Genomic DNA, 23,548 nt, shown 5'->3' with positions numbered 1-23,548 from the left:
AAATCAAGAAATAAGGTTCACTTTGCTTTGTGTCAACCTTCCCATAGCTTATGATGGTAACTCAGTACTGGCACAATGATGCAACATTTCTCAGGGTTTTCTAGTTATGCACACAGAACACTGGCAGGGGAGGGTAAATGATGCCATGGAAACAGAACTTACATATTGCCTTGAGCAGGATGGTACTGAAGTGTAGGACTAACAAAAGCATATATAATAATTATGTTAAATATAGTCTAAATGTGAATGATTCTTACATGGGAATAGAAACTCGATAAATTTAGGTTTGCCTATTTTCCACCCCCACTCCCTGAAGATCTATCTCACAGGACAGAGAAATATGAGATTATTATTCTACAACAACATGCATACTGACTTTCAGCAGTAAGATGGGGTTTTTGTACTTTATTTGAATACATTCTCAAGTCAAATTTCTTCCGATTGTTTTGCTGTAGGAATAATACAGTTAGCTTTAAGTGTGCTGAAAACCTCTCCCATCATTGACTTCAGTACAAACTGAAATAGTGATAGCAGATAAAAGAAAAAAAGTAAACTCAAATGATCACATGCAGATAGCCTAGTCAAAGGAAGCCCACTAGCTTTTGTAGTAAAATATGGATTAGGTGAATAGCAACATTTTATTCTCATGCTTGTGTTGCCACTTTCACTTGTATTACTTCAATTTAAGCAAAAAGCAGATTGTTTCCCTTATTTCATCCTTTTGTTTGTTTTGCACATGACTTTTTTCTCCAAGTGTTACTGAAGTGTTGCAGCTACCAACAGATTTCTGTGTCTGCATGCTTTATCTAGTCTTTACATTGCAATGTCTTCATTACTGCAGCATCTCTTCCCGTATACTTGAAATTAACCATCTAGCTATTCAGCATCATATGGGTGAAATATAATTCTGTATCCAAAATATTTAACAGGATTTAAGTTTCTGACCCTATTAGTTTTGAATGAGCTGTCTCAGTATGATAGGATGTCTGGAATGTGTGGTTTAGCATGTAGGGCATGAAAAAGAAAACAGTTCATAACTAATAGTTGTTTTCTATTATATTTTATAACCATCATATTTGCAATCATTGTATTTATGAGCCTGCAAGCTGGAGAAGAGCAGGCAGAGATCAGGGGAAATGTAAAGGCAGCAGCTGTCTCAGTCTGCCCTGGTTGCAGTGCCAGGTAGTGAGCAGCCATGCAAGGACAGGCGGATAGACACAGCCCTTCCATCCAATGCTGCCTACCCCACTCCACCTCAACACTGCTTCCCATGTGCCCATCACAGCCACTTTTGCAAGGATTGCCTGAATAAACTCAGAAATAGAAGATCACGGGCTCTCTTTGAAGGGTACAGCTGTATTTCATGTAAGAGATATAAAGTAGCTGAGGCAGAAAGACTGCCACTTGCCCAAGGTTTTAAATCAAAGCAGCAACAAAACCAGCAATTAGGAGCCATGAGTTCATGATTCACAGCCTTCCCTCATTGCCTGAATGCTGCCACTTCACCATTCTTTTATCTTGTTTCTGTCTTTTTATTATTATTTTTTTTTTCAGAAAGTTAACTGCAGTTGTGAATTGTAATTCATCTTCCTTTGAAAGCCCAGGGCATGAAAGCCTGGACACACACTGTAAAGCATGGCCAGTGGTTCAAGCCTGTCTCTTGAAAATTGAGAACAGGATATTGAACTCAGTTTTGTGTATTAAAATGAAATATTTATCACAAGAAATTTAGGGAAAAGGATCCTGAAAGGTCAAATTTTCCATTATGGTCTAGCATCAGAAAAGACAGCACTTCAGAGAAAAGCTGAAGTAAAAAAATTACTTTCTTCTTAACCTTGCTATGTGGACTCTTCATTTACTTCAGCAAACAGTCTCCTATTGCTATTCGACCCCTTGGCCCTATTGACATTCTACCTTTTTTTTCCTTTTAACTTTCATTAATTCTTCCACACTTGCAGGTGCACTTTTTTTGCATGTTCAGAGGCAGCTCTGCAAAAGTAAAATCTTTACAGAGGGAATTCTTTTGTAGCTTTTTGCACTCTCTGATTCATTCTAAAGTTCATTTAAAAAAAAAAAATGTGTGAATCTTCCACTCACTCCTACCTGATTAAAGTTAAACCTTTACTGCAGCTTCCCAGATGCCTTCTCTGCAGTGTATGGTCTGGGTAAAACCTGAAAGATATTTTTTGCAGCTTTCTGATTGCTCAGCCTACGTATCTTATGCCTTTATATTCCTCAGTCATTTCAGACTTTCAGCCAATGCTTTGTTTGAATCCTGTCCATCCTTCCCTTGCGTTTCAGTCATTGTTATCAACTCATGTTTGGTTTTAGGAACAAAGGAACCCCCTCACCATGAAGGAAGAGGTCTTTTATGAGGTTCTCTTCTAGTAATTAAAACAATGTTCTCCTTCTCTTGGGTTTCCCTTGAAATATTTCTATACCTTACAAAGCATGATTAAACTTGCTTTTATTTCGCCCTTAAAGCTTTGTAGTTTGCCTTGTTCTTGTTGCTGTTATCTGTGAAGAGCTCACATCCCAAGTCTTGCATCCTGTCCCTTTTGCACCAAACACAAAAATGCAGAAAATCAGCTCCCTGTTACAAACACAATGCTCCCCAAATAGAAGACCCAGAGAGGGAAGTGAGATGGTATGCACTGCAGACTGATGTTCAGAAAGCAAAAAACAAGTTCTACAAGTTTTAGTGTAGTGCAGCCTGTATGAATCATGAAGAGGCCTTAACGGCAATACCAGAAGAGTAGGGAAAAGAAAGCACTACACTGAAGAAATTACAAAAGGAGATAAGTAAAAAAGGCTTGTGATGTGGCACCATTTCATCTCAGATTTTAATTTTGATGGACAGTGATGGGAAGTTGGATGTAAACTTTTTTTCATGGTGTCGTGGTTTAAACCCAGTCAAGTAATTCGTTTGCTCACTTGCCCCCCTTTCTTGCCCTCCCCCTGCTCCCGGAGGGACGGAGAGGAGAATCGAAACGAATGCAACTCCCACGGGTTGAGATAAGAACAGTTTAGTAACTAAGGTATAACACAAATCACTACTGCTACCACCAATGATAATAATGATAAAGGAAATAACAAGGGAAGAGATTACATCATCTCACCACCAGCTGACCGATAACTCGCCCCCCCCAGCCCGACCAAGCTCTGACCGATACCTCCTCCAACCCTGCCGTCTCCCAGCCCTTCCGGGTAACTCCCAGTTACATCCTGGGCATGACGTGCTGTGGTATGGAATACCTCTTTGGTCAGTTTGGGTCAGGTGTCCTGTCTCTGCTTCCTCCTGGCTTCCCCTCCTCCCTGGCAGAGCATGAGGCTCACAAAGTCCTTGGCCAAACCAAAACATCCTTGTTATCAGCTCTGTTCCCGAGCTGAAAGTCAAAACACTGTGCTACACCAGCTACCAAGAAGGAGAAAAATGACTGCTACTGCTGAACCCAGGACACATGGTGCCTCCAAATAGGCTCCAAATAAGTATTGACTCAGATTAAGAGATACTCTGAAAAGTACTCTGAGATCTTAGAAGGCAGCAATAGAAGAGACCCATTATTGGTCTGCTGAGTCATTTCTAATGCAGAATATTATCTTCATAGTATATTTTTCCATTGATGTAGTTACATGGAAAACAATTTAAGCAAATTTTTAAGATTTGAAAAGCTGTCTTCTGGGCCTTGCTTTGTTTTGTTTGGTTTTTCTCACAAAGGTGGCTTTGCCTAGACAAAACAAGACAGTTGACATATCTGAAGTTTCAGGACTCCAACCATGTAGTAAACTAAAGTCTGTTTTTATTGCTAATGATTAAAATCAGGAAAACAAAAAAGCAAGTGGTAGCATCACCTACTGCAACCTTGTAACTCACACAGAGCCTCCAAATTTCACATTAATTCAGCAAGTGCAAGTAATACAAAAAAAAAAAACAACAAAAAACCACCGTTTTCTGTAAGTTTTTTAAAAGTTGTTTGGGGTTTTCTGGGGTGTGATGTTTTTTCTGTGTTTTTTTTCTTTATTTGCGTTAGAATTTTTAAGTGACTGTTGAGTTGGAAAGTCTTTCCAATTCTCTGAAGTTAGACACTAAATGTTTAAGGGGAAAAGGCAATATCTACACTTTAAGTAGTCATCTAGACAAATAAAATGGAACACAAGATCCTCTATTCCTTAGATCAGACTAGATTCAGTTATATATACTTCTTTGATGTCTTAGATACCTGCTGCCCATTTTCATTTAGGTCGTAACTCTGGGGAAGGAGATGGACACTATCGCATTGTTCGGTTGTACAGGAGTATTATTATTATTTGACATAAAGAGGTAAACTAGTGTCTCACTCAAGCACTGAGTTGTCAGTCATCAGATTCTGTTTATTATTATCTAAAGAATTGGTTAAATCTTCTGTGGTTCTTAAGCTTATACCAGTTCATTTTAAAAGACATCCTCACTTGTATTCAGCATTATTCTCCACTTTTTTCTAGGAATATGTTTTCCTGTTTCTTTTCAGAAAAGCTGGTTTTTGTTTTTTTTGTTTTTCAGGGGGGGCTTTTTCTTCATTTTGTTTTTTTTCTCCCCCCCCCCAACATATACAATGTTTAGACATGTAAAATCTGTAGTTGGACCTAGGATGAAGGATATTGAAATTCTACTTAATTCTAATTCAATATAACCCTTCTCCCCCCAGTCTTAAATTCTTCAGCCAGATTGGGTGGTTCCCATGGCGAGCCTGTCTCAGAGCTGCAAATTCTGCCTAGCTGGATCTTCGTGCTGCAGCCATGCTCCTAAGGAACAGAGGGAGGGATCCAAAGCAAAATTAATTTGTTTCCCCTGCTGAGTTCTGGTGAAGCTTTGTTGGGATCAAAACACCTTCATAAAATATCTTGACTCCAGTGAAAAGGAGCCAGAAAATGCTGGATATTTTTCCAAGCAACATTGGTGTTAGCAAGATTTCTTTTCAGTTTTGCCATGAATACTTGGCATTATGCAAGTGCTTGATTGGTATGAACTATTTCTTTTTCATCTACTCATGAGTTGTCTTTTACCTTATACGCTATACTTCTAAAATACTTTTCAAGCAACTGTTGGCCTTTCACCCATTTCAACAAATTCAGACAAAATAATATTCCTTTTAATTTTGCTGGTATTAACATTTTTCCCACCAGTGGTATGTTCCCAAGCAGCTGTTATAATAAATGTACTGAATGTTTGGGTGTATTGATACATCATGTTATAGGAGGCTCAGGATGATGAAATAGATGTAAGATTAATGAAGACAAACAATGCAGTGTTGGTAGCTGACAAAAAAGTCTTGAACATGTTTAGATAAATAATCTCATAAAGAATGCAGGTTAAATACCAGGGAATGTTAATTACTTACAATCTAATGAGGAAATTAATTAAAGCACAGCACAAGTACAAAGTAAGAATGCCTGTTGCTTTTCTCAGCAGATAATTGGTAGCTTTGAAATACTGAGCAAAGCCAAGCCTGAAACATAGAAGATTATTATAGGACCTATTATTTCATGTAGAAGTGAGTTGTGGGCATGTATCGAAAAGAAAGTTAACTTCATACAGGAGCCTTTAGAAAAAATGATACATATTAAAAAAAAAAAAATAGAAGAAAGAAATCAGTAAAATGGTACATGCAATGAGATCCCAGCAACTAAAGCAGGCCAGACATGTAGTTAGAATCATAGAATCACAGAATGTTTTGGGTTGGAAGGGACCTTAAAGATCATCTAGTTCCAACCACCCTGACACGGGCAGGGATACCTTCTACTAGGCTAGGTTCCTCAAAGCCTTATCAAACCTCTTCTTGAACACTGCCAGGAATGGGGTGTTAGGCAATTAGGCAATTAGGATTATGAATCATTCTTCCAATTATTTTCTGAAAGGTTACCTGCTCAGTGGAGAGATTGAGCAAAATACATAATTTCTCAGTGTGAATTATCAACAATAGGAGAAATATATTCTTGGCTAAAAAAGTTTGGACTTCTTTAGTTGTGGGTTCCCACAACCTTCCCAGTTGTGGGAAAGGTTAAGGAAAAGGTTTTGTTTGTTGTGGGAAAGGATCTTAGGATCAGGGAGATGGTAACAGTCTCAAGTATATGCTGCTACAGTAGGATGTCTTAAAGATTTCAAACAGAAGGACTCTAGTAATCTGTTATAAACATGATGTTCCGGCTTAGTGTGCTGGCTAGAGATTTTTCCAACTTGCGATTGGCAAGCAAGCAGCTGGTTTCTAGCACTATACCTGTACAATTTATGTCTTATAATCTGATAAATCATAATGTAAGGAAGTTTCATTTTTCAGACTGATTTTTTCCTTTCTGTAGATGTATCATATTCCTTCTATTTATGGTCAAATGGATAGAAGGAGTAATGGTTAGGAGAAATGAGTACAACACACAGACTGAGCAGTGATTTACAGATATCATGTTAGTTCTGTGTTTGGGAGGTATTTTAATGGAGTTTTGCTTGTTATTTATAACTTTTAATTGGACTTTTGAGAAGAAGAGAGATGTTGCCATGTGAGAAAACAGAGAACAGTTGGGGATGTTCTAGGGGCTCCTAGGTATACCTGGGACTGGTTCCATGCATCCAGAACACCAGTAGTAAAACTTAGCAAATGGCAAAGCAAGCCCTGTCCTGTCCTGCTGTCCTGGACAACATTATCCGTGGACACAATTATACTGCCATCAAGTGTGATTTCCACAGATTAGTTGAAGTAGTTACTTCAGTACCAATGGCAACAAAGCTTCTGCTGTTCAGGTTTCAGGGAGCGTTCTACCAGGACCCTGCGTATATTCCTGGTGGCTGAAGCCCAAATTGCTATTAACAACTGTTGGTTCCTAACTGTATTAAAGTTACATGTGCTATGAGCAAACCCTAATCCATTGCTGATAGAAAGACATAGGATATTAAGCAAGTGTGTGTATGTGTGAGAACAGAGGCCTGAAGATGAAACAAAGCAGTTAATCATCATCCCATGTGAAGATAGGCTGAGAAAGTTGGGGCTGTTCAGCCTGGAGAAGAGAAGACTGCATGGGGACCTCATAGCAGCCTTACAGTATCTGAAGGGGGCCTATAGGGATGCTGGAGAGGGACTCTTCATTAGGGACTGTAGTGATAGGACAAGGGGTAATGGGTTAAAACTTAAACAGGGGAAGTTTAGGTTGGATATAAGGAGGAAACCCTTTCCTGTTAGGGTGGTGAGGCACTGGAATGGGTTGCCCAGGGAGGTTGTGAATGCTCCATCCCTGGCAGTGTTCAAGACCAGTTTGGACAGAGCCTTAGGTGGCATGGTTTAGTGTGAGGTGTCCCTGCCCATGGCAGGGGGGTTGGAACTTGATGATCTTAAGGTCCTTTCCAACCCTAACTATTCTATGATTCTATGATTCTATGATCATGTTGTAGATGGAAAACTACAGAAGTGAGCTTGACAACATAGGAGGCCTTGCCCTCACTACCTAGTTGATGCAGTAAAGTTTGGGGAATGGATTTAGGTGGAACATTTAGTGTTTTTTTTATACGAGTGAAAGCATTCCACCAAAATATATCCTGTTCCATTTATTTAAAAGGTGCCAACTTTTAGCCACTGATAATTCTCCTTTTACCTATAAATCTGAAAACTTCAGATGAAGTTCCATGGAGAAAAGACCCCTTTTACATCCCTTTTATAGAATGACCTGTAAAATAATATCCTCATATATTTAGGTGGTACAAATGATGGTAATTTCAAAGTAAGTGCAGAGGATATTCAAACAGGTACTGGAACTAGATGGTCTTTTAAGGTCCCTTCCAACCCAAACCATTCTATGATTATTTAGAGGACTGAACATTTGCTTTGTACTGTAGTTTTTCACTGTCAGACAACTTGTCAGGATTGCAGGTTTTAGAACTGCAACAAAACTGTGTGGTGGGTTGACCCCAGCCAGGAGCCAAACCATCTACAGAGCTTTTTACTCATTTCTTGCTCATGGGACAGGGAGAAAAAAGAAGGAAGGCGAGGATATTCTTGAACCAAGCTAATGACAGTTTAATAGGAAAAGCAAGAGTTGCATGTGTGAGCACAGAAAAGAGAGGAATTCATTCACTATTTCCCAATCAGCAGGTCGATGTCCAGACACTCTATGGAAAGCGGGGACTCACAACCCATAACAATCACTTGGGAAGACAAGTGCCATAACCACAAATGTCCATACTTCTTCCGCCTCTTCTGTATGGGCTGGCACAAAGAAAGCTAGCTCCATCCCAGCTGGACCCAGCAGAAACTGAAACTTTCCTTTCTTCCTTTTCCTTTCTTCCTTTTCCCTTCTTTCTTCTTTTCTTTTCCCCTCTTTCTTCCTTTCTTTTCCCTTCTTTCTTCCTTTCTTTTCCCTTCTTTCTTCCCTTTCCTTTTTTTTATTTTTTCTGTTGTCTATGAAAGGCTGAAGAGGTGTATGGCCAGTAATGGCAATATGACAAACCCAAACACATTCTGCTTTTTCTGTTCTATTTGACATTGCTTGTCTTTTGGCATGCTGAATCAGCCTCCGTTTGTCTTAACGAATATTTACTCATTTAAATTCATTTCAATAGCTCTAACAGAATAAACTAGAAAATACCAGGGCCAGAGTGTCAAGATACTTTAAGCACTTGATAAGAGTATGAGGCACTTGCTTTCTAACCTTAAACATGACCCAGATAAAGTAACAGCTGACAGCTGCTTCTCTAGGCTGAATCAATATCAAAATTAGTGGGGTCTTCTAAGGCAGATTTCCTTCTCTCTTTGACTGAAAGAAGAGACCTTGATACATTGCTGCAAAAAACCTTAGGTCTCAATGAGTTGATATTTTCCAAGAATACTAGAAAAAAAGAAAAGAAAACCAGAAAAACAACAACAAAAGCTTTGGGTATCCATCAAGGAGTAAGTCATGTAAAAATTCCTCAAGAAATCCAAAAGGATGGGATGAATACAATAAGGCATGCTCAGAGGTCATGTTTGGAATAAGAAATTGCAGTCATGTGTACAGCACAGAGCATAGCCATTGCTGCTTTCAGAGGTGATCATCCACACTAACATCCTGTGGGAGATGATTCCACATATAAGAACTGAGAATGCAGCAGTCAACTTTAACCCGTTAAATGCTTTTCATTCTAGAAATTGATGCCTATAAAGTGATTGATTATAATCCTGCTTCTCAGGTTAATATCTTTTTGCTGCATTTAGTTTTAGCTGCGACTTTCATGCAGTCATATTCTTCATGCCATATGTAAATACATGGTATGTTTTCACCACAAAAATGGCCTTTGCCATGTTCCTCTGGTCTGACTCAAAATAAAGTTTAACCAACTGAAGGTCTGTATGAACAGACTGCATAATTCCACTCAAATTAGCTTTTTGTTCTGGGTCCAGGGAATGAATACAAAAAGTTGCATTACTTTCAAAATAAAGCCATTAGTAGTCATTAAAGCAGCAGTCAAAAGCAGGCAGCATTACAGCTGCACAAAAAAATGGAAGTGGAAGTCAAACATTACTACTAATCACTGCCATTGTCCTGAAAGAGCAGAAATTAAGCACTGTTTTAAACTCATTTTAAATCCCATTATTTGGAGACCAAATTGCTAAAAATGTGGAGGCCTTACTCACGGATTTCTATAGAACAAAAACAGTTTTGCATTCTGAAACACTCACAAATGGCCTTAAGAGATACCAATGACAGCCTAGGAACCATATCCAGTTGCATAAGTAAATAATGGGTGTATAGAGGCAAGTACTGTCTTGCTGGTGTCACTTGGCTTCAGTGGGGTGAGAAGCTGACAGGTTATTTTATTCCCCTTGCACTTTTACTCTGAGATGACAAAAGAGAGGTGAAAGTTTTGTGGTAATGGACACCTCTCCTGTGGGAATTGACAGAATTTGCTAATTCGTTTTCATCCAATGAGATTGTCACCCCCAGCCTGGGCTTGATTTGAGCAGTGCATGAGAAATTAAAATCTCCATATTCCATTTGCAGCTCTCTGCCCTTTCTGGTGCCCCTATTTATGGACTTAAATAAACAAAGGTATGGAGAAGCAAAATGGGCCCAACAGTAATCGTTTGTTTTCTGTTTGCAATGTGAGCTTGAAGACTCTTATGCAAGCATTTCTTCTCTTTCCCCAGAAAATGTTGACGCGGGAGTCACTGACAATGCAGAGACGATCAACGTGATCAAACGATTGCCAAATTTATTACAAAGCCTTAACTCCTTATATACTATTTCTTACATGCACTTACAGTGATTTGGCATATTATGATTGGATACATGTCTTGAAGACCCTTAGTGACTAACATATAATTGGTTAAGCACAGGTGTGAGAACTTGACCTCAAAAGCTTGCCAACAGTCCACAGTTCTTATTAACTCAGTGAATTCCAGCTTCTTCTTATCTTGCTTGCTTAAGCTTCTTCGGGCCTCTCATGGGCTTCCTGTATCTTTCAGGATTATTCAGAGTTTGTGTATTAATTATGCATTCTCCTGTGAGAACACTGTCTCCACAAGAAAATGCAGCCGTGAAATGACTATATGTAACTTCCCAGCAAAGAACAAATGTTTATGGACATCCTGAACTGTTATTAAAGTAAGGTTGGTCAAAAATAGGTTTCAATTGAAAAATACTGTGTTCACAGTAATGATACTGCCCAATGTAACTCTAAATTCAACTGTGTTAATTTCCTTTATATTTTGGGTCTGTGATTACCAGATCAAAGTGAGCCTTGGCAACTGAACTTGCTTACACCATTATACTCCTAGCAAATACAAGCTAATTCCAGGTACTTTTACCACCCCCAGACTATGGCTTAACTGATTTTACTTACCTTACAGGCAGATGGATAGTTACACCAGCAGAGCTGATACATTTAAGCACATTAAACCATCAAAATTTGATCAGGTATCTAAAGCATTATTATTCAACTTTTTTTTTGCTGAATTTGTCAGCTGTGTGAGTTCCACCAAAGAACAAATTGGATATATTTCTGACTGTGCAATGTTGCCAAGGCATGAAAAGGCCAGGCTGACACCTGTCCAAAGTATCTTTAGCTTATTTCAGGTACAGGAGAAAAAAGAGCTCATGTGCTTAATGTCAGTGATTTTGGCTCTCTGTGTATTTGCCCTCATACAGACCTCAATGAGAAATTCTTCTCATGAACAAGGTCTGGAAGCTGTTTTACTTGGGTTGCTCAAGTAGGATTAGCAACACATAAATGTGAAAGAAATTTAGGTCATCCTCCTCCCAGTGTAGCAGCTACAGACATAAATGCAGATAAGAAGGTGACCTTAACTAATACCACCTTTGCTGAGAGAGCAAATATTTGTTTTCAGTTTCTCCGTTCCTTTTTAACCAATCACAACAATCTGACTTAATGTCATTTCGCTCTAAGCCATCAACTGAAGAATACAGGTGAAGAGCCCAGCCAATCCCCCCCTACCCACCACCACCACTTGTCCTTGGAAAGGTGGGCTTGGTAGTGATCAGTCCAGAGCTGCCCCCTCCTCTCCATTATTAATAGAAGGCAAGGGTACCCAGGCTTCAAGGTGCTTCAGTGAAAAGCCTGTGCTTGTGAAATGAAATGAAAAATTCCTTTCTTCTGGTGAGATCAATCCAGCAAATTTGAGGATTAGGATCCAAGCATGTGCACACCTTCTTGCAACATCCTAAATATTGATTCTGCCCACCCCAGATTGCACAGTTTATCACTTTACTTTCCAGTTTCACTGGCCACAAACAGAATTGATTCTCCTGCACCTTCATTTCTGGTTTTGTCATAGGGAAAGTCTAAATTACCTAGCAGCTGCACAGGTTATAGTTGAATGGCACCACCACCAAGCAGAAAGGTGCACCTCAGCCCCAGTGTCATTGGTTTTAAAATGTGTTGTGTCACTGTGTCTGTGTATCCTAGGCAGTTGCAGAAATAACTATGTACTACAAGGTTTCTAGAGCAATCAGAGAGAACCCGACGAGGGTTGCACTTACTGTTCAGATTGCTAAGTAAATGCAGTGAGAAAGCTGTCTGTGGTGAGGTAGCCAGCAGAAAACATTTTTAGAAGTTTCAGTTTTTCCAGATTGAATATGTGTTGCTTCACATCTCTTTTAACTTGTGAAAAAACTCAAAACTGTACAGAATTATTTTAAAATATAGAAGTTTCTTTCATTTTAGACTCTTAACAATTGTATTAAGTCTAAGTCGGGATTACTTAATTTGAAGTTGAAGTTTGCTATGGGAGGGGAAAAAAGTTTCTTTGCTGTTTCTAATTACTTTCAGTCCTTCATTAAAGACATTGTGGTATTTATAACTCAGTATAGCATACAACTGGGAGTACACATGCTTGCACAAAGTCTTCAGGTGAGCTTTAACCTGTAAAATATTACTTGCATCTCAACAGTATTATGGCTGAGGGTGGAAGCAGAAGAGGAAGAAAAGAAAGGAAAGAGTGGTGGGAGAGGGTTAAAAGGAAAAAAAAAGAAAAAAATAAAGCAGATCTCTGAAGGAGATGGGGAAAAAAAGGGCTATAGGACAAGGGAACTGGTTAAAGATGAGAAAGATGAAAGGACGCAGATGACAGAACAAGGCTTGCACTGCAAGTGCACTGTGGCAGAAGGGAGGAAAGGAGGCTATGGCAACTAGTGACCAATCACCGGAAAATACATTAAGTCTAAGGAATGGATCTGAGCCACTGAGCATAATTTCAGTAGTATCCACAGGACAATGAAAACAAAGGACAAAGAAATGAGGTATCCTGATCCATCAGTCTTTGCCTGCTATACCTGCTCCAGACCTCTCTTTAAGAGGTAACCTTGTTGGGGTTATTGCTATTTTTGAGAGGGGAAAAATGGCTCATTTAAAAGGCGCTGGCGTTCCATATCTGCTTATATTGCCAAAAGGAAGCTACATATTATATTTTATGTAATCATATTTACGAAACTTAAAAAAAAAATTTGGTATCAGTCATATCAGTCATTTAGCATCCTCACGGCTAAATTGAGGAAGTGTGGACTGGATGATCAGGTAGTGAGGTGGACTGCGAACTGGCTGAAGGAGAGAAGCCAGAGAATTGTAGTCTATGGGGCTGAGTCTAGTTGGAGGCCTGTAACTAGTGGAGTGCCTCAAGGGTCAGTACTGGGACCGGTATTATTTAATATATTCATCAATGATTTAGATGAGGGAATTGAGTGTACTATCAGCAAGTTTGCTGATGACACTAAGCTGGGAGGAGTGGCTGACACGCCAGAAGGCTGTGCTGCCATCCAGCGAGACCTGGACAGGCTGGAGAGTTGGGCAGGGAATAACGGGATGAAATATAACAAGGGAAAGTGTAGAGTCCTGCATCTGGGCAGGAACAACCCCAGGTTCCAGTATAGGTTGGGGAACGACCTGCTAGAGAGCAGTGTAGGGGAGAGGGACCTGGGGGTCCTAGTGGACGACAGGATGACCATGAGCCAACACTGTGCCCTTGTGGCTAAGAAGGCCAATGGCATCCTGGGATGTATTAGAAGGGCGGTGGTTAGTAGGTCGAGAGAGGTCCTCCTTCCACTCTACTCTGCCCTGGTGAGACCCCATCTGGAATATTGTGTCCAGTTCTGGGCCCCTCAGTTCAAGAAGGACAGGGAGCTGCTGGAGAGAGTCCAGCGCAGGGCAACCAAGATGATTAAGGGAGTGGAGCATCTCCCTTATGAGGAGAGACTGAGGGAGCTGGGTCTCTATAGTTTGGAGAAGAGGAGACTGAGGGGTGACCTTATTAGTGTCTATAAATATATAAAGGGGGAATGTCACGAGGATGGAGCCAGGCTCTACTCAGTGGCAAACAGTGATAGGACAAGGGGTAATGGGTGCAAACTGGAACACAAGAGGTTCCACTTAAACTTGAGAAGAAACTTCTTCTCAGTGAGGGTGACGGAACACTGGAACAGGCTGCCCAGGGAGGTTGTGGAGTCTCCTTCCCTGGAGACATTCAAAGCCCGCCTGGACACATTCCTGTGTAACGTTATCTAGGTGTTCCTGCTCTGGCAGGGGGATTGGACTAGATGATCTTTTGAGGTCCCTTCCAATCTCCAGCATACTGTGATACTGTGATACTGTGATACCAACCCAGCATTTAAGTGTTAACAAAAGTCATCATCAAAATTGGCTTGTGTAGGAATGAATATATTTGAGCCTTCCTTCTGCACTTCTTTCAACCTTTTACATACAGAAAAACCCATACGCATCTCATCTCTGGTAATATAGAACTTCATCATCTAATGTCGAAAGACTTTATTGAAGATTTTCAAAGCTGCAATTACTAATAGCTAATTTCAGTTTTCAGGGGAACTGCTGACTTTGCCCTCACAGCCCAGCAGGGTCAGAGGTTTTTCATGCCAAATGTCTCCTACCATGGTAGATTGGTGTAACAAATGCAGTTGTTCTCTAATGTTAAAAGATCTTATTTACTGAACATTTGAAAGACAGGGACAGTGCTCAGACCTTCTGCCTTACCATAAAATAAAGCTGTAAAAGCGTCATGCCATGACCTGCTAGCAATAATGGTTATAGATCTGATTGTGTTTTTCCAAACAGTAAAGGAAATACAGTGGGAGCATATGTAGTTGTAACCAGAAAATGGAAAAGTTACAAACCCCATGTTTGACATTAGAAATTTCAGTAACTGTTAGGCAGAGTCTTAAAGAAATGCATTTCCTCAAAGTGCATTTGAAATTAATTTGAATACTGAAAAGGCTAATTTCATCTAAGTTTATTTTTTCTAAATGTATGCTTCATTTTCCATGCATGTGCAGAAGATAGAAAAAAAGATCATTAAATATGTACACCCTTGCAGTAAGACAAAGTTTCTGTGTTTTATCTTCACAAACCAGGGAAGTCCAGAGACATTCTTTTGTGAGGTGTAAGCCAATTTTTCTGAGTATACTCCTCTTTCACTACTGGACTTTGTCCTACACTTTATCCTGGCATTCTTCCTCACCTCGGTCTCTTTCATATAATGTTTTCGTATAATTTCTTCAGGTGTTTTAATAGACTCAGTGAGCAATTTATTTCTCTGACATCACAGTTAAGCCTTTGCAGCTGCACAAAATTGTTCTAACTGTGTTCCTGACCTGCATTTTCATGTTGCCAAGGCCCAAGGTAAACTTCTTGGACCTCCTCAGGTGTCTGCTGTGGAGGCAGCTACAAGTCCTTCTAAGGGCTCTCACAGGAGGTGGAAGATGAATGCATATAAAAGGCAGTTGTTGCATTTTACCTAGGGTGAGAAAAAAAGGATGGATTCCGAAGAGCTGTAGGAGGGAAGAGCTAAAGGTTTTTCTGGGGTATCCAGGAGTCTTGGGCTCACAGAGTAAGGGTCATTATTCACAATAATTATCTAATATATCCTTTAATATTCCCACTTTTTAAAACTGAAGCGTTGGGATTACTCTCACAGTTACAGAAAAGCAATAAAAGGTAAATGGCTCATTCGGAAACTTGACAGAGTCATTCAGCTTTCAAAAATTGAGGAAGAAAGGGCTTTTTAGGAATTTCATAGGCTATTTGAAGCTCACGATCACACACAGCTGTGCCTGAGCACAATGTGTTATCACTGGCTCACTCTTTTTGCTTGCAGTTAGGGTTGTTAATTTTGATAAGGGGAGGTAGAATTATTTAACTGAATTAGTAATTTCAATTCTAGAATGACTGAAGAGTGAATTTGCTTTAAAACTCCACTGCATTATCCAAAACCTTTTTGCATTTACTACTTGAAGAGGGGCAGGGAAAACTTGCAGATCTCTAGGGTAAATGGGATAAGGCAACTCAGAAAGGCTTCCAAGGAGCAAACCAGCCCTGGCTGGCTCAGAAAAGGCTGCTGTGGGAACCAAAACCTTTCCGGGTGATCACACAATATTGCTAAGGCAACCTATGTTTTGTGGATGATTTTCAGCTGCCAAAACTGGGATGTGTGAGTTGGTGCTGCCAAGATCAAGACGACCCCTGACAACTTCTGTGATCCCCTGCAATATATTTCATTTTATGCTTTTTCCAAGATAGGACCTGGGGGATGCAGCCAGCTTCTTTCCCTTGATTCAATAGGCTGTATGCCTGGCAACTCTATCTGATAGTTGAAGCCTGGTTTCACAGTCCTGCTATCTGGAACTATGATGTATAAAAGTAGGCCAGATGAAAGCAAGAGACCAGGAATTGCTCTGTCCTGCTTTTAAGGGGAGGTGGGGAGCGTGACTGTGGTTTTGGCAGTCTTGGTAGTAACCTGAGCTAAGTAAAATGCTGGGATTCTTCAATATTTATTAGCACAATATATAAGAGAAATGTGTTTGTGTTTGGAAAGCCAAACAAGTTGTCTCTCTCGGGCACAACTTAATATGAATAATGAGTTCTCTGAGTTATGAAATGGTCAAATGAAAATATTAAAAAAGCAGAGAACCGCATCATGCTGCTGGAAAAACCCATACTGTAAGGCTATTTGAATTTCTGGCTGCTGTGTCTGAAAATGGCATAGCAGAGTAACAAAAATGTACAGAGAAAAGAGAGAAGGATGATGAAAGATTTAGAGCAGCTTTGCCATAATAAAATACTAAACAGATTTATTCGTCAGTTTGGAAAAGGCAGGACTGAGGCAGAGATATATGTCTCCACAATTTAAATTATGTAAGCATAGTGAATAGGGATCAATGATCCATTATTTTTCACAAGCAAAGAACTAGGGATACCTAATTAAATTATCAGGCATCCTGATAAACAAACAAAAAGGAAATTCTTTTTCAAATAAAGCATAATTAAATTGTGAGGTGCACTGGCACAGGATGCAGTAGAGGCTATCAGCATAAATGGGCTCAGAGAAGATTAGATGAATCCGTAGAGGATAGATCCATTGATGGCTATTAAAAACTATGGTCTAGATTAAACTTCTATCTCAGGAAGTCCCTTAAGCACTGATTGCAGGAAGTTGGAAAGGTATTCTAGCAGTGTACATGTTTGCCTTGTTTCCAACAGCATCCACTTTGAGCCAGTGCTGCAGCCAGCATACCAGGATAAACGGATGTTTGCCAGATCCATCAGGAACACATTTATGTGTGTAAGAAAAAATAAGAACAAAAAAGGAGAGGGCATGATGAGAAAAAACAAAAGCAACTTAATTGAACAGCAACTTCCTTTTACTCTTGATACTTTTCACGCAGGCCCCTTACAAAGGCAGCCTCAGTAACCTTAAATCTCCTACTATCATCTGTAATTTCTGCTTCAACTAGAATTTTCCCAGTCATGCTGTGCTTCCGTGTATTTATTGCTTCCCAGAATGCTATCAAAACAACTCACAAGAATGTTCTATTGACAATATTGCCACCTGGTCTGCATCTGTAGTAGTAAATTAAACAGTGCCAGGACAAAGGCCCAACAAATAAGAATTTGGTTATTTATAATGTTGGTTAGAGAGGTCCCTGTCCCAGTTTTAAGTTTGGGCAACTAATTTTCACTGTCCCAAATAATTTGCAGGCTAGACTAGGGATTTAGCACAAGCAAAGCACCATTCCCAGTCACAATTTGAAGTTAATGTAGTAATGGAGGCAGCCTGTTCTTGGATATATGGCTAGACCTTGCCAGTTGGCCTCATGGCCAGAGAAGAGACCTTTGCCATGCCTAATTTACTACAGAGATGATGTATTATTTATTGCATGTAACCTCTTGGAGATCAAGGACTAGGTTTCCACAGATAACTTTGGCCACTTGGGGAAGGTCCAAACCAAGCCAATTAGCTGTCCTTTAGGAGAGGTGAGGGGCCACAGTGGCACCCAGGCATGCAAACATTTGGTCATTTCCCTTAGGTCAGGATTGGCTGAATGACAACTCTCAGTGATACATAATGATGTAGCAGACTGGGGATGTTTTGGCGAGGCTCAAAGGTCACCTGCTTTAACTGGATAGCAGGCTAGTGGATTTTGAGATGCAGGAGATATCTCTTCTAGATCGTTGAGTATCTCTGGTCTGGAGGAAGCGATTCGGTTTTCTCAGATGACGTAGTGATCTGGTGAGAGTCCTGTATTCGTACTCTGGACACATTTTATGCTCTGTAATCAAGTGATCAAATGAAGTCGCAACTGCTGTCTAATCCAGACATTTTAGGGCCTACGTTTTCTTTCATCTGTTGTCAGAGTTAATATGCCAGGTGCTATACAAGAGAGAGTTAAAAGAACAACAGCTACCATAGGGAGCTTAGAGGCTGAAAGAAAAGCACACACAGTGAAAAAAAATCAGTGGGAAGTCTAGAGCAGGCCATATAATAAATAAATTAAAATCCAATGAACTGAGAAGTTCAATATCAGTTGCAGTTCAGTCTTACTCTTGTATTGTGATGGAGAAGGTAGTTAATTGATTGTAAGTCTTGCTGATGTGAGTCTTTTAAAGGATGTGAGCAAAAACTTCACTGAGACTGGGGCCTATTTTGTGGATGGCTAGGTTATGGGAGAAGTATGGTTAGGAGATGGAAACAGCATGTCTGGTTATTAAGAGCAGAATGATAGAATGATTGAATAAAAAGTGAGCGCCAACACAGAAACATATCTTGGTGCAAGACTTTGAAGGTGAAGAAAGAGAATTTAAAACTGGTATCTCAGTCTCAGAGAGTAGATTGAGTGGTAAAGAGTGAGATGATACAATTTGAAAGATGGGTAAAGTCATCATTAAACTGAGGAAAAACAGCAATATCAGATGGCTTCTGTGCAGTGACTGTCAAAATGTTCCCTGAGACCATAGGCAGACAAGAACAGGATAGAGGAGACTGTGTGTCCGTTAGCTAGTATAGAAACTTCACTTCTCTGACCCAGAACACAAAGTAACATCCTACTGACCTGCAATCCAGTACCAAGTGCAGCTGAGGCACGATTCAGAATTGACCCTCAAGAGATTGGCTGCACCTCCTTTAAGCAAGTGTCACACAGCTGTAATATTGTGGCCTTCAGCAGTTTCATTATGTTGGACTGTAACCTCTTCTCTAGAGATGGAAACCTGAGTAGGAGAAGCTAAGGCTCCTTCTGTGCTTGTAACTCATCAGGAACACATCACACACCTGAGCAATGGCAGCAGTCATCCCTACCACAGCTCAGGCCCTTGGCCAGATGAGGTCCAAGCCAACCAGAGCTTCCCTAGGAAATGTCTCCTTAGCAGGGTAAGAAACAGCAGAAGCTGGGGCCCACTCCTGACACATCCAGCTGTTGTGAGGACAAAAGCTGTGCCCTGCCAGCTCGATCTTGGGCACTGGCCCATATCATTTCCCACTGTACTTGTCATAACCTCAGAACTGAATGAGCCGTCTGGATCTCTTAATCTGGTTCCAGCTAAGCAATGTCTACTGACATTTCCAAGCTTAATTCTGGAGAACTTCAGCTGTGAAAGGTTCCTATCACAGCCTTGAGTGTCTCTTGTGCAGTGTTGCATGTTGCACTGGAATACATGACAGATCCATTTTTGAAAAAAGAAAATGAGATATTGCATGTAAATGAAAGTTTGTGATCTCCTATTTATGCAGATCACAGCATCATTTTACTATACATTCAGCTTTCACAGAAGCAGACATCTTTGCACTTCTAAGCCTGTTATATTTTGTCACTATTTTGAGTCCTACTGAGCGTGAAGATTTCTCCCACTATTGTTTAGTTTCAGTTTCCAAGGCAGGTTTTTACTTTCTTTTTAGACCAGTCTATGATGTAGTAGTTTGTATGTTGAGAAAGGATTTTAACTAGTAATTGTGTCCTTTGCCTGTGGTCTGTGTGTTCTGTACATTAAAACCTTAAATTTTAAATCATCCTATTTTCATAATCTCATTTTTGTCTGCAGTTCATTGCCCATTGAAACATTCCATGCTAAGACTACCATTTTCCTCTATGCCTGCTGTTGTCGAACATTCTATCAGTAGGCAAAGAGCAAGCTAAAATACTATAGCTCTAGGAGACAGAGGAGGTGAATGACATAAAATTAATGCACACATTTTGTGGCACTTGAATTTCAGCATGCATGAGAATTCTGTGATAATCTGACTGACTTCATTACCATGAGATATGAAAGTTCCTCTTGTACTCATGAATGAGGCATATGCTTTTCATTTTTGTGGCCAATAATAAAAACAGTAATTTCTGGGAAAATGGTAAACTGAATAAACAGACCATGTATGTCTGCCGCAGAATTTGAAGTACAGTTTGACCTCACACAAAGATATCTTTGTAATACTGAAGAGCCACTGAGACTTCAGATTAATTTATGCTTCATAAGTGCAGAATACAAAAATTGAATCTCTTCAAGGGCTGAAGGACCTGACAGTAGCCTTCTGAAAAGACAGTCTAAACAATGAATTAGTGATGTGAATAGGTAAAGTCATAAAATATAAAGAAATAAGAAGTACTTATGCATAGGAAGTAAGCTAATCACTAAGAAAGAACTACTCATCCTTCATGCAGATTCACAAACCTAAGGGAATCACAAAGGAATTCTAAGTTCCTTTGAAAGATTTGCAATTGACTCTATTCAAAATAGAATATAGCTTTTGCAGGATGGAAATTCTAACTTTTTTGTGCTCTCTATAGGCTCTTCTAGACAACAGGCTTACTGACACTAACAAATGTATTCATGTATTCATTTATTTCTACCAGAAAGAAATGAATTCTAATCTTAATTCTATGGATAACAGAGGCAGAAAAAGATTTACAGAACTGTCCAAATTTGCACAGGAATTCTTACAATAAAGTCAAAATCTGACTTAGGGACCCCATTGCATGACCTTTCACTTTCATTTTGAAAAGGAAATTTTTTTTATTTTTTTTCAAACGTACCAAATCCAGAAATGTTTAGTCTAAATATAGTCTAGTTTTAGCCAAAGCTTGTGAGAATAATGCCAACTTCTTGCCAGGGAGAAATAATGTTCCACATTTTATTTTCTTTGGATCATTCTGTTAGGGTTTCTGAATTTATATACATGATATAACCTTGGAATAAACTAATACCTTCCTTTTCAGAAATGCAAAACTACCGTTCCAGTGTAAAGATTCTTTATGATGAAGTTAACAGTAAGATCTTCTACCTACTTACATTAATGTGAAGGAATCTTACAAATATTTTTGTTATAACTCTCATTTGATTCCATACTCCTGAACACCAAATTAGAGGACAGGCATATGAGTTACACAATATAGGCAAATCATGTGAGCAAAATCTCCATGGAAACTGCCTTATTTGTACTTTTATTTAATTAGAGTTGTCCACTGCTTCTCCAAATGAAATTTATTTAAATTCATGCACCAATCATTTTTAAAATTGTGTCTGACTTTTTATCCGTCACTTAATGAGATCTCATGTAGGCTGTATTTTAGCAGAGAGTTTATTTAACAATTGAGTTTATAAACAAGATGTTTATTTGACAGCTCAACTTATTCAACATTCTTAATATTCTCAGGACTTATTTTTTATGCAGTATCTACAGATTGTTATCACTTGTATATTCTTAACATCATGAATTTTCAAGCCCAGGATCAATTATTTGAAAATATCTACATGAGTATATTCACTCATTTTTTCTTACTGTGAGATAATTGGGAAAAAATCATATGAATGTGCTATCAAATAAAAAGGGCAACCAAGACAAGGAAATACACAAAATGCATATATTTGTTAAATGGAGCATTGAAACAGGCAAAACAGCATGTCTGTTGTGAACTGAATCACAAAAAACAGCTTGCCTGATACAGGGATTGAGGTGCTCTTAAGGAATGTCTGAGTTGGTTCAAACCGCGTGGGGATATGAGGAATATGAACTGATGTGAGCTCTTTAGGAGTCATCAGTCTTCTGTTGTGCACTACAGAAACATGGTCTGCAGTACCTGATGTTGTCTTTCTCTGAAGAATTGCTGGTTGAACATACAGTGAGAGGCTATGGAGTATTCTGCTCTTTCACTGTTCTTTTGAGGTGTCTATGCTTGCAGCACACACAGATGGCAAGAAAGGACACAGTGGAAAGCTGTATATACTCAGCTTCCACTTTTTCCACCAAAAAATATTGATAATAAGGCAAAAATGTTTTTTAAAATATTTAAAGATAGTTATAATGTACTTACATGAAATAGTTTACTGTGATATTTTGTATCCTATCTAATCTGTGTATTCTCAACCCAATCTTGTACCTTAAGGCAGTGTTACTGACCCAGTTTTCTATATACAGCTCCATGTTAGAAATATCTGAGCTAGGTGCCAGGTCCAAATTAATTTGTGTGCCAGCACAAGAGCGCAATGCAGAGGTGACAAGTTACAGTTCTGAAAGCAGTATAGGCACAGTAGCAAATAGCTGCACTCAAGCAATGCAGATTTCTGAGCAACTCGCTGCAGTCATACAACATAGACATATTATCTGAGCTTGAATATTTGTCCAGAATTGCAGAAGTTGTCTTTGGCACAAAAATAAATTTTGTTGATAGGAGAAAGTCACCAGGAAAGCATTATCAGAGTTCGCAATTACAGAATTAAGAGTGGCCTGAGAATCACAAGTGGCATTATTTTCATTAGAGGTGGAAAGAGCTATAGGTACAACTAGAAGACTAACAATAATGATTCTTCCTGTAATAAATACATTAATGCTAAATGGCAGTAGAATTCAATGTGACTAAGGTAAGCTGAAAAGAACAATCTAAGAGATGTTATAAAACAGGCATTTATGAATATTATAACACTAGTGAGTCGAAAACATCTGGCAAAATAAAAAAAAAATAAAAAATAGAAGAGTGCTAGAAAACTGGCAAAGAGGAATAGATACTGCAGGTAGCACTTCAACACCTTCGCGGCATCAAAACCGAACGGTAATAGGTATCATTGACTGGATTTAAAAAATACTGGAGAGTTTATAACTGGATATACAAAAATATCAGAGTTATTTAATAGCTACTTTGTTTCTGTCTTTTCAGAAGAAGAGGGTGGCGATCTGCTCAAGTCGAGCTTCAGTTTTCCAGGGACGCCAGAGGAGGAGCTAGGTACAGACACCATCTCTCAGATAACTTTACTGCTTGTCCATCCAGAGGCGGGGTGTGGAGGCAGGAGGCTGCTCTGTTGTACAGCTTTTCTCCAGCCACAACGCCCACAGCATTAATGAGAGGCAGTGTTAATGAAAGTGGCCAAAAACTCTCAGTTCAACCCATCTGGGAATTTCTTACCTGCTATGTAAGGGTAGAGAATCAAAAGCAGAAAAGCATCAAATTTGGGTAACATCCAGGTGACCAGTAATTCAAAAGAAGGCGTTCAAGGAAATTATCAACTTCCCTTCTTCTGTCTTGTTCTTCCTGCCTTACCCCTTAAAGAATATAATAATTGCAGAGAGAGTTTTTAATGTTACCTTTTATTTTTAAAAAATAACAGAATTAAGAAGAAGGCAGAAACTCATAGAGCCCGTGAATGAAATCTTTATACCTCTGTCTCACAAAGCTAGCAGAAAAAAGACCCACTGGCTTTAGTGTAGCTAGGTTTACCCCTTTTAGATTGTGCAAAATGGAGTTTCTGGTTTATGTGAAATCATCA

General features: G+C 39.3%; 1 protein-coding gene across 26 annotated transcripts in view; it reads left to right on the top strand.

Moving 5' to 3' along the window:
* DLGAP2 (DLG associated protein 2) overlaps positions 1–23,548 on the top strand; it is a 463,300-nt gene that overhangs the window by 341,280 nt on the left and 98,472 nt on the right. For 16 of the 26 annotated variants that reach the window (XM_062626252.1, XM_062626227.1, XM_062626226.1 and 13 more), the window contains one exon: positions 22,942–23,007. The exons of the other annotated variants lie outside the window; for them this stretch is intronic. In XM_062626252.1, the coding sequence (XP_062482236.1) occupies positions 22,942–23,007 (66 nt within the window). The remainder of the gene's footprint in view (positions 1–22,941; positions 23,008–23,548) is intronic. 26 annotated transcript variants of the gene reach the window in all.

This window comes from Pezoporus occidentalis, unplaced genomic scaffold (genome assembly GCF_034315485.1).
Source record: "Pezoporus occidentalis ecotype Australia unplaced genomic scaffold, CSIRO_AGI_Poc_V1 ctg29, whole genome shotgun sequence".
Lineage (NCBI taxonomy): Eukaryota > Metazoa > Chordata > Aves > Psittaciformes > Psittacidae > Pezoporus > Pezoporus occidentalis.
Note: the sequence above shows the minus strand (reverse complement) of the source record. Positions and strands in the feature narration are given on the sequence as shown.